Source organism: Quercus lobata, chromosome 9, assembly GCF_001633185.2.
Source record: "Quercus lobata isolate SW786 chromosome 9, ValleyOak3.0 Primary Assembly, whole genome shotgun sequence".
NCBI classification, from domain to species: Eukaryota; Viridiplantae; Streptophyta; class Magnoliopsida; order Fagales; family Fagaceae; genus Quercus; species Quercus lobata.
Genome location: NC_044912.1, coordinates 3,104,192 through 3,116,102, shown reverse-complemented (window position 1 = coordinate 3,116,102; position 11,911 = coordinate 3,104,192). Strand labels below are relative to the sequence as shown.

At 33.8% G+C, this 11,911-nt stretch overlaps 1 protein-coding gene and 1 long non-coding RNA gene across 2 annotated transcripts in view; both read left to right on the top strand.

Moving 5' to 3' along the window:
* Positions 1-9,144, top strand: part of LOC115960061 — a 28,455-nt gene extending 19,311 nt beyond the window's left edge. Inside the window, exons 9-18 of the mRNA XM_031078757.1 lie at positions 84-404; positions 492-673; positions 756-924; positions 2,619-2,680; positions 3,011-3,305; positions 6,834-7,457; positions 7,541-8,131; positions 8,222-8,782; positions 8,889-9,029; positions 9,094-9,144. Of these exons, the coding sequence (XP_030934617.1) occupies positions 84-404; positions 492-673; positions 756-924; positions 2,619-2,680; positions 3,011-3,305; positions 6,834-7,457; positions 7,541-8,131; positions 8,222-8,782; positions 8,889-9,029; positions 9,094-9,144 (2,997 nt within the window). The remainder of the gene's footprint in view (positions 1-83; positions 405-491; positions 674-755; positions 925-2,618; positions 2,681-3,010; positions 3,306-6,833; positions 7,458-7,540; positions 8,132-8,221; positions 8,783-8,888; positions 9,030-9,093) is intronic.
* A 52-nt stretch (positions 9,145-9,196) lies between these two features.
* Positions 9,197-11,665, top strand: LOC115960255. The gene is made up of 4 exons (XR_004085136.1): positions 9,197-9,556; positions 10,220-10,861; positions 11,101-11,218; positions 11,318-11,665. It is a non-coding gene; the product is annotated as an uncharacterized LOC115960255 (long non-coding RNA).
* The last annotated feature ends 246 nt before the right edge of the window (positions 11,666-11,911 follow it).

Genomic DNA, 11,911 nt, shown 5'->3' with positions numbered 1-11,911 from the left:
CTATTCTTCACTGAACACTATATTTCTATATTTATTTTTGTCTCACTCATTTGAACTATTTTTTAATTCATTTTATTTTACAGGGAGACTTGGCTCGAAACCATAAATATGATTATGTCTTTCCTCATACGACAGTCCCAGACTGGTTCAGTAATCGAAGTTTTTGTTCTGACATAAGAATTAGACTCCCCCCCAATTTGCAGTGTGATGGGAGATGGATGGGAATCGCTGTGTGTGCTTATTATACTGTCCACAAGCAACCAGCAATTTCTGGTGACAATAAGAATTTAACAAGTTTTCTCAACTTTTATAATCCTTTAATTAGCCGTCGAGTTCACCTCACTCGACACAGAGTCTTTCAGGAATCTAAAGACATTTTTGTTGAGTCATCCCATCGAATTTTGGTATTTTATATACCCCACGTGTTACTTCGGCTGGAAGAGTGTCAACATATCGGGGCTTCATTTGAGCACAATAAACCCGATGTGCAGGTTAAAGAGTGTGGACTCCGCCTTTTATACGAGCAAGATGTTGAAAAATTTGTGCAAACATTAGCCCAGTGCATGTTAGAAAGTCCAGATGCCTATCATGAGTTTTTTTATCAAAATTTGTTACATCAAGTTGAGGAAAGGGAGGCAAGCAAAGATTTTGGTTTCTCTTCCTCACTGCAAAGGTATTTTAATTGGGAACAATTTTTTATTAACCGGAATTTCTAAGATGTTCAATTTCTAATATATGTTCTTTGATACCTGCAGGATGCCTCAACCCATGCCCATCCTTCAACCAAGTATTGAAAATATAGCAGAGGGCTGTACCTCTTCGGAAACAAGTCCGAGCTCTTTTATTGGTTTTCTCGCAACAGCTAGGAAAGAGCAATGTGCAAGTATTATGTCAAGTGAATCTTTGATCAAAGCACGTTTAGAGGTTCTCTCTCTTTCTCTCTCTCTCTCAAGAAAGTTAACCTTAGTATCATAGCATACATACAGAGGATAAACAAGACACAATTTAGTCTTTTCTGCTCACAACTAAAATTATTATAGATGCTAATAGTAAAATACATAATAAGCTTAGAATTCATAGATACATTTAAAACATCGATATGGATAATCTAGTCAAGGTTAATTTGTCATTTTTTACGTTGCCTCCTTCAAATTAAGTTTTTAATGAAAATACTATATGCAGATGCCATCATTTTGAAGTTATCATCATAATTGAATGGTTCATAGGAGTAGAATTACCGTAGTATTTGTACCCCTTTTAAAATGTGCTTGAGACCTACTTTATAAGCTTCATTCACTTAGCCAAAAAAAAAGTTTATGTAGAATCAACTTTCTAAGTGTCTTCACCTTCACGTACTTGGATGATCAATGCACCATTTGAGTACGTCTTTGTAAAGGGAACCTTCCTAAGCTATTCAGACATCAATTAATTTTTGTTTTTTTGAGTAATCTAAGCCATTCAGATTTATGATCTTAGTTTTGAACACCATCCTTGAGTGTCAATAAACTTTCTATGCGTGAGAAATCATGAACTTCACAGCACGTCCTATAAATTAAACAATGTGAATTTATAATTTAGCAATATTACTAGACATATGAACTGATACAAACTCTAACAAACAAATTATATCGTATTTGGAAACCAAAATTTGCAAATATTATTGGAAAGCAAAAGTATATTGAAACTTCAAGGAATCAAGAATTTCCATCTTGTCAAGTAAATCAAGTAAAAGAGTATTTGCCCTATGTATGAACAGAATCTTTTATAAAAAAATTTTCCTCAATCACTTCTACTTTCTTTAACTACATAAGTCTAGAAATTTCATTTACTGCAAAAACAATTGACCAACTTGTATTTTTCATTAAAAACAACTTTCAGCATTTCAACTTCTGGATTTCGATTGTACTAGAACCTGACAAGCAACGTTTATCAACCTTAATTCTTAACAACTTAAATATTCCTTCAATAAAATTGAATCGATTATTTTTTGTTGTGTTTTCAGTTACAGCATTAATTGTCACCCCCACATGCCGTATATTTCTAGAGCCAATTTTTTCTGTCAACATATTTATAGGATATATATATAGTACAAGTTGTATTATTCTCTCTCTGAAACTCTGTTCTTTCAGAATATCTTTTTAGCTAAACGGGGGTTTTAGACCAACAATTAAGTATTATTATAAATAATAAAGACTGTACAACTTGTTCACTCATTGAATCAAATCAGTCACAAATATTCTCTTCAATATTTTTCACAATTATTGATGTGCTAAGTTGTAATTGAAATAACAACCCTTTCACATAGGTATGACATTATTGATCATAACATACCATCTCATCAGTTGTGAAAAGGATTTTAAGAATTTTTGTGTTTTTAGACTTTTTGTTAAATTACCAATATATTAGTAGATTTTAGTTAGCTCAAATTGCTCAACTAATAATATTTTTTGTTGTTAAATAAGGGAAATGAGTTCGAATTTAGCCTACACCAAAAAGGAACTCATTGGTGTATGGTCAAAGAATAATAACCATTTACAGATTTCAAATACCATTGTATCTAAAAAAAAATAAGAAAAACTTTGATCACGTCTGATATAAATTTCTGCCATGTTTTCCAGAAAAATTTCGATGAGGGTGAAATTTTCCATTGCTGTTTTGCTGAGCGTGAAATCCCACAGTGGTTTTGTTGCGAAGCTAAGCAGTCAATGGAAACCCCGCTATATAATCCTGATTGGATGGGATTTGCACTATGTAGTCTTTTCTTATTTAATAGGCATCCAACTGCAGTTCGACAGAGTCTGGGTTCAAAAAAAGCTGTAGCGTTCCCATTCTGCTGTTTTTTCGGGACCAGCTCTTGTCATTCGCGTTTAGTATGCAATGGATTATTGAATATCAACAACGAATTAGTTACATTAAATCAACGTGCATTCATTTGGGTAATGTTCATCCCACGTACAACGCATGCACATTTTTGGAGTCAAAGTACTAAGGTCGAATTCTGGCTTAACAGCTCAGTTCCAGATTTGTCTGTAGAGAGTTTTGGGATCAATCTTGTATACCGGCATAACATGGAAGAGTTAAGGCAAATACTGGTGCAATGCTCTGCCCCATTTGATAGCTTCCTTGACTCCTGCAATCCCCGGGAATTCTGCGATATATGGCATAATCATCCTGAGGTATTCATTGGAACAAAGAACTCTTATGAGGAACTACACCCCCAAAGGTTATTCATTTCTCAGGAGGAGACTAGTGTAACTGCTCAATATTCTTATGAGGAGGATTCATACCCTCACAATTGTTTCCGGGTAAGAATTCTTAACTATTTGTGCAAATTTAATTAATTCTATGAAATATTTATAGTCGTCTGTGTTGGAAGTTGGTGGGCCTTCATAGACTCTCAACACTGACGTCAAGGATCCTGGATTTTAAATTTCTTTTAAGCAGTATATAACTATATATATTAATTTATCAAATTTGAAGCTTTTTATTAAAAAAAAAAAAAAATCATGCATGACCTCCCTCCAAAGGGAAATTATTGTGTACTCCCGAAGTATCATAAATACATACTCTCTTCTCTCACATGAATGGTGGGTCTCACTAATTAAATTCATTGTGGGACTCACATTTATGTGAGAGAAGGAAGTACGCATTTATGGTACTCCGGGAGTATTTAATAATTTTTCCCCTTGAAAATTGGAAATGAGCTCTTAAACCAAAAAACTCAAAAATTAAAGTGATCACCTAAGAGATTAGTAACATCCTAAAACAAAACAACAACAAAAATCCATTTTTACTAACCCAAAAAAACATCTCATATATATATATATATATAACCCCACTAAGAAAAAGGTAAATAACTTCACTACAAGAAAAAAAGAAAAAAAAAAAAAAAAGAAGAAGAAGCTATTTTGCGACAAAGCTATTGCAATAAGGGGTGTTCGCAGTGCAATGCAGTTTTGGGCATTTTTAGCACCACACTTTGTGGTGCAGTTTAACTAAAACTATAACTGCACTGCACCTTATTTTTGCGGTCATATGTGCGGTGTGGTGTGATTTAGAGTTTAGCCAAAATTATAACCGCACTGCACCTTATTTTTACGGTCACATGTGTGGTGCTATGTATAAGATGCAATTTGAAGTCAGTATATTTTTCAAATTTTGGGCTTTTCCTACCCAGCCCAAAACTAATTTTTCCCTTTTTTTTGGGGCAAGTTTTAAATTATTGAGTTAGTTTTTCTTTATTTTGGGTTGGCTTTTCTAGTCAACACTTGTTAAGGTTATCAAACTTTTTTCTTTTTGGTTGAAAATTAGGGTTATTAAACTATTAATAATATATTTAATATTAAAAATAAATAAATATATTAATATATAGAGAGGGTGCAGTGCGGTGCGGTTTGTGCAGTTTGTGCGGTTTTCTTATTATAAAACCACAAATTACACAGCACCATGCAATGCGGTGTGGTGCGATACACTGTTACTTGCGGTTTTGGTGCGGTTATGCCATTTTGTGGGCAGTTTTGGTGCAGTTTTTGCGGTTTGTGCAGTTTATGCGGTTTGATGAACACCCCTAATTGCAACAAAGAGAGCAATAGACATACATATGTGGGTATATTACTTTTTGTTGCAATAGAGATTTAAAAATACTAATATATTGCAACAAATTTTTATTTGTTGCAATAAGTTGCAATAAATTTGTTGCATTAGAATTATTCTCTCCCGCATTTTATTTTTCCAATTTTTTCAATTTTCCACAGTTACATTCCCCTTTTCCTTCTATCTCACAAAATCAAAAGATTCAAAAATTGAGTTCATACACTACGGGTTTTTAATGGTGGATTGGATTTTGAGGTTTAAAGCTAGGTTAAAAACCCTAATCCCAAATGGCAGTGACCTCCATGGCCAAGAGCTCTAAGCTCTGTCGCCATGGCTAAACCTAAGCTCTCTTCTTTCTCTCTCTATCTCGCATTATATCTTGATCTCTCTTCAACTTAGACCCAAAACTCCATGGCTATGGACCAGTACTCTTCGGTGGTGATTCTCTTTGAGTCCCTTCTCTTGGCCCTTAACACCCCCCCCCCCTCTCTATCTCACTTTCTCATTCCAATCATAGTGGTGAGGTTTTGGGTATGGTTATTTGCGGATTCAAGATTTGGTTATAGACCTATAGTTGTTGATTCTGCATGGAATTGTATAGTCCCACATTGACAAGATGTGTATATGGAAGTGATTTGGTACATATCAATATTACTTAAGACTAACTACTCATATGAATTTTTACATTTTTGTTTCGTATTGATTGTGATGTGAGCTCTCTGAATTGCCCGTATGGGATGTATATAATCACCTTTTGATTTTTGAAAAAAATCCTATTTCATTTCTTTCTAATGATGTTTTTGAAAAGTTAACATCATTGATTAATTCAAGGCATTTGTTTCGTATATGTTTTTGAAAAAAAAAAAAAAAATCCTATTTTGCCTATATGTTTCTTATAACACTTCAATTGCATCATTTTAGGATCCAAAAGTAAATTGTTGTAGTGGTCTTTTCTTTCACCATTAGTAGGATGACCTCACAATTGAGTATCATTATTAACTAAATATTTCCAATATCAATGCAGAAAATTCTCAATTACTATAATTGAAGCATGAATTTACTGAGCATGTAGTTATTGTTTTCTCATTTTGGATCCTCAAGAGGTATATAAATATTTTTTAGATTATTAGTAAGACTTCACAAATCATGAAAAAATACTCTTAAAAATGAAAATTCACCATTATGAGCATAATGTAGTTCGACATTTAAATTTCAAAAAATTATTAATTTTTTTAAATCATGTCAATGACTAATATGGACTATGAAATCAATAGCCTAATAATTTGCTTATAAAGTGAGTATACTTACACTATCACTTTCAGGTTCTATTGCAATTTTGGAGTTGTAGACACCCCATATAGGAGCATGTACATTTTCAATAATGAATAATGTCTTTCGCAACAAAATGGAATATAATTTTCAAATAATTTCTTTGATTTTTTATATTAAAAGGGAAATTGCTACAAAATTTAGTAAAAACTAATATCGTACATGCTTTTTGGGATATAAAAATCATTGAGTTCCATTTTAATGGATCATATATGATTGAGTTGAAATATTAAAAAACACTTATATTGTATCTTTTATTTTGTTAATGCTTAATAAATGATAGTTTTATTTTTCATTTATTAATTTAGCTTGGAATTTTAGTGTATTTTTTATTCTTAAATGGTCAAAAAAATTATTCATGTTTTGCCCACACATATAAAATCTCGGTTTCGGCTTTGATTCACATAACACTAAATGAAGAAACTCACATTCACACGAAGAGGAAGAAAACTTTTAACTACTTTTTTTTTTCTCCTATTTCACTCTTGGTTCAGAATGAAATAATGCATGGGATATATATAGTTATATATATGCAACCTTTATCTCAATTACATATATTATATGAACTCCCCACATTTATAAGTATCAGGATCCTCTTCATTTTACAATCAATTTCTTGTTATAATTAAATATTACAAATATAGAGGTATATCCAATACTACATTTAGGATTTTACATGACATAATATTTTGTACACTATTGTATTCAAGAAAATAAAATTTTAACTTGAAAATGAACTGTTTGTTCCCATTTATAAACTCTCCACGTAACATCAACAGACTTCTCACAGGAATTCACTATATTATTGTCAAATATTAAAAAGCTTAATTAAACAATTTTAACTTCTAACAGTCTTCTCTCTCTCTTCCTCTAATTGAACACTGTATTTCTGTTTTGTATCTATTTTGTAGTACTTTCATCCATCCACTTTATATAATTCTTGTTTCCCAACAAGAAGAACTCCAAGGTGGTTTAATCATCATTGTCGTCTTGGGCACTCGGTGACAATTGAGATACCCCCAAATTTGTACGAAGACAACAATTGGTTGGGGCTCGCTCTATATGCTTTTATTTTAATCCCCAGGGATCAAGAAAATGCAGTTTCAGCAAATTCATCTCACTTTCTATATTGTCAATTCCAAAAGAGTAAAGCTAGTCTAGACAATCAAATCCTTGTTTGCCGCACCACTGATGAAGAAAACAACTGGTTACATCTATTGTTTGGACTCATTTGGATATCTTATATACCTGGTGAGGCCTTGAAGGATATGCTGCATCAATGTGGCCACATTAAGGCTTCGTTTGTTAGTGATTGGCCAAGCGTGATGGTGCAAAAATGTGGGCTTCGTCTTTTGTACCAGCATGATCTGTCACAGTTTGAGCAACAACTAAAACATTGCAATGCTTCCATTTCTGCACTTCGGGATTTCATATGTCAATTTAGCCGTAGTGACACGATACAAGAGGAAGGATGGACGCATATGCCTAACATTCCTAACGAAGTTGTATCTCCACTCAATAAATATGACCAGCTGGTAAGAAATTATGAGTACTTTCTTTGTTTCAAACATACCATTAACTTCCCCCTCTATGTCCTATAATTTTATTTATTTTGCAGGGTGGGCACTCTGAATATTCATTTTGTTTTCCCCCAGTGGAAATTTTACATCGTTTCAATTATCATAGTAATGAGCCATCAGTGAAAATTGATATATCCAATGCTTTTTTCAATGACAACAAATGGATGGGACTTGTTTTATGTGCTTATTTTTCAAGCGATAAGCATCAAACTGCAATTATTGAAGATCCTTCATCGATTTCTCACCATCTTATTTGTATTTTGGAAACGGACCTAGCTGGTCCAGAGCTAGGAATCTATGTCCACCGCACCAGTAAAAAAGATTTTACGTGGCTAGATATTGAGGGTGGATTTCTTTGGCTGTGCTATATTCCATATTGTCCGTTTCTAGAGAAGTTCAATGAATGCAGTTGCATCAAGGCTTCAATTATAAGCGATTGGTCAGGTATCATTGTGCAAAAATGTGGGCTTAGTTTCTACCATGAGGGTGATGATTGGTTTCAGAAAATAATAGATCATTGCATTATGGAAAACCAACATGAATCTCAATATTTCATCGATCAATTAACAGCTCGTTATAAAGTGAAAATTAGTAGAGATACAAATCAGCTCTCCCAAAGCCACTTGCCGGTAATTAATAAATTATGACTTTGCTTTACCTCAAACCTAATATTTCCTCTCCCTCTCTCGCTTATTAAACACAATATTTCGGTTTTACAGGGCTTTGATGGATCCTGTGACTATAATTCTTGTTGCCCTCCAACTGAAATTCCGCATTGGTTCCACATTCAAAGTGATGAGTCCCACGTGACATTCAGACTTACTCGAGAATTGCAAAATAGAAGTACTTGGCTGGGAGTTGCTCTATGTGCAGTTTTTTTAGTTACAACGGATGTGGCTAGTTGCAAACTTATTTGTCACTTGCAAGCAAGTAATGGCCTGAGTGTGAAACCTCGCCATATCTATTGGCCAACTAAAGAAAATCTCATGATGTCACTGCTAGGAGGATTCACTTGGCTGACCTACATACCACGTGGGTCGTTTCCTGATTGGCTATATGATTGTGCCTTCATTAAGGTTTCATTTGAGACAAATTGCCATGACTTGAAGGTGCAGAAGTGTGGCCTTCGTCTATTGTACCAGGACTCGGTGGAAGAGTTCAAGAACTGCATGAAGCCCGAGTCTGATTTTTTGGGCATCCTTGATCAAAAAAAGACTGAGAATATAAATAGACAAATTTGGTCTGGGATTCAGAATGTAATCCGCAAAACTGACACACTGGTAATTAATAACTATGTTGTTTTTGTGTCTCAAACAAGATATTCCATCTCCCTCTCTTTAATTTCTCTCACTCTCACCCATAAAACACAATATTTCTGTTTCACAGGGCTGTGATGGATGCATTTTCTATAATTCCCGTTTGCCTTCAAGTGAATTTTTGGAGTGGTTCAATCATCGGAGCGATGAGCCCCGGTTGAAAATCCCTCTACCTCCAAATTTGTACAATGATAGTACTTGGATGGGTTTGGTTCTATGTGCTTATTTTGCTATAGATGAGAATCCAACTACCCACTTTGACATTCTGGATTCAGATATTACTTATGGCCTCGTATATCATTTGCAAACCAATGTTGGTAGTGTGAGACCTCTTGTTGGTTATCGCCTGACTAAAGAAAATCTCGTGATGTTACAGCAAGGTGGATGCATTTTCCTATCCTATGAAGGGCGTGGGTCATTTCAAAATTGTCTGAATCAAGTGAGCTGCATTAAGGCTTCATTTAGAGCTGACTGCCCAGGTTTGAAGGTGGAGAAATGTGGCCTTCGTCTCTTGTACCATTATGATTTGGAAGAGTATGAGCAAACAATAAGCCATAGCATGAACTCCTCGTTGGATGGTTGGAATATCATCTATCAAGGAACATCTAGTAGAACCTCCAGCTCTAGGAAGGAGTCTAATTTTGGAAATCTGAGAGGACCCATTGATCCTAAAGTCAAGGGCAAGCGAGTTCTGGAAGAATAATCTCTCTTATTGGGGTCTTCTTTCTAAACTTATTGGTAAGTCATCCTCCATCTAATTTTCAACTTTAACCTTATACCAAAGAACTGATAATCTCTACTACGCTGAAAAATAAGATGGAAAACATTCTTTGAGACAATGGGAAATTGTTTCTCAAAAGAAAAAGTCCATGGACAAAAAAAAATTGATAAAACATTTTCACATCCGCTAATGTGGTAGATTGTTAGTGATAGGTTAAAAAAATAATGTCAATGGTGGGTAAGGATAAAAACCAGTAAAAGCTTAGTAACTCATTCTAAAACCATGAATTGCTTGGACTGTGCAACAACTGTGTTTTTTTTTATTATTCTTATTATGTGATTATGTGAAGATATAATTTTACCATGTTTTAAGTTGGACTGATCTCAACCTTATCTTTTTTTTTTTTTTTTAATAATTTATATTTCAAACCCTATTGTTTAGGAGTAATTTTAAACTAATCCTACACTTTTCAAAAATTTCAATTTAAACTATGCTTGTTCAAAAGGTTTCAATTAACCCTTCCATTATTTTCCAAACATCATCGATGAAAAGGACATTTTGATACGTAATTCAGTGAAATGGTGTAGTTTTCTATTAGCAGCGTTAATAGGAAAATAATGGATGGGCTTATTTGAAACCTTTTAAAAATGATAAGAGTTTAATTTTGTCTACTTGTACAGGGTTGAGCTTGGAGTGAAGGGGACTGTTCTAAGGCTAATCTAATTGATCCATCTGACCAAACCTATCTGATCCAAAGCATTGAGGACTGTTTTGAATGAATGGGTCAGTTGAAATTGGGTATGGAGGTTCAAAAAATAATTTGGGTGGCTGGGCAGTTGGCGAGTTTAATAGAGTTCCTAGGTTCTTGATTATGTAAATTTGTCAGTAAATGTGTAACATTGGTAGTATATTTATGTTTTCAGTTGTTGATGTAAATTTGTGTAATTTTTTTGTCTTTTTGATGAGATTTATAAATTTAAATGTCTTTTTTTGTTAAGAGTAAATTTGCAGAGAAGTGAAGGTGAGCTTTCTAGAAGCATTGAAATTAAATAGACTTGTGAATATCATAAAAAGCATCATTTTTTTTTTCTATTTATGTCGTTGAGTCTAAAGTGCTCAACCTAGCACAGTAGGTTATGCCAATTATTTATTTATTTATTTAATCCTTCTGTTCAATTTGAATTTCTATTATATAACATTTGGGTTTATTTATGTTCAATCAATTTCAAATTGTGATTTAAGAATGGCAGAGAGGAAATTTTATATAAGCTGATATTGTGCATTTCCCACTGCAATCAGGAGTACTTGTCCACCCTCTCTTGGTTAGTGATCAATCCTCCATGTCTTGGCTAGAGATTTTAATTTTATAGATACTGTTGATTGCAAGTGCATAACAAGCTGTTACAGATTCAATGAGCTTAGTATTCATGATTTGCAGTTTCTATAGTAATTTCCCTTCCCAATAGCGGGCAGTGACACTAATACTACTTACATAAAGAGAATTATTGAATATGGCTTCTTCCATGTTCATTGAGCTTATCTGGAATGTGCTCTCTTGCAGATTTTCCCAATTCATGTGAAGGGGGCTGCTAGTAGCTTGATGGTGCTGGTGAACTGGTTTAGTGCTTAGGCAGTTTCCTTTACATTCAATTTTCTTACGAAATGGAGTTCCTCATGATGTAAGGAAAAATTTTCCCTTAGCATCAGACGAATGCATTGTCAGTCTGCATTTTTTTACAACTGACATTGTCACTCCTATGTTTGATTTTCTTTTCCAGACTTTTTTCATCTACCCTGCATAGAATCCAAGAGGGGGAGAAGGCTACAAATATTTGAACCGACAATAGCTGGAGATACTAGACCATTGGATTATATTTTGGCTCAAGTATCATCTTTATTTGGTGCTGAGAATTCAAGTTCAAACACGGCAAGAAGAATTTAAACCATCTGTTTTATTAACAAATTCTTTGGGCACCAAGTAGATTAAATTTATGGGCAAAAGAAGGGAAGATGAAATGAAAATTATTTGTGGGTTGGACAATAGATAGCAGAGACAATTTTTAACAAGCATAATATGTGTACTTGTGCTCATGTAAAAGAACACAGGGATAACTACTTCTATCCAATTATTGCCGAGTTTTCTGTTATACTCTCGCATTGCAAGCCAGAAATAAATTTTTTTGCACAGTAAGTCTAATATAATAGTTTGCTAAATGCTATGACCACCTGATGCATGAGTTGCTAGCTTTGAAAGTTTAACGGAAAGTTGAAATTAAAAGAAATTCAATTAAATAATAATGTAGGTTTTTTGGTCATGGTAAATTAGCAATGTACAAAACCAGTTCTAATATTCAAGAACTAGTATGGTTTGG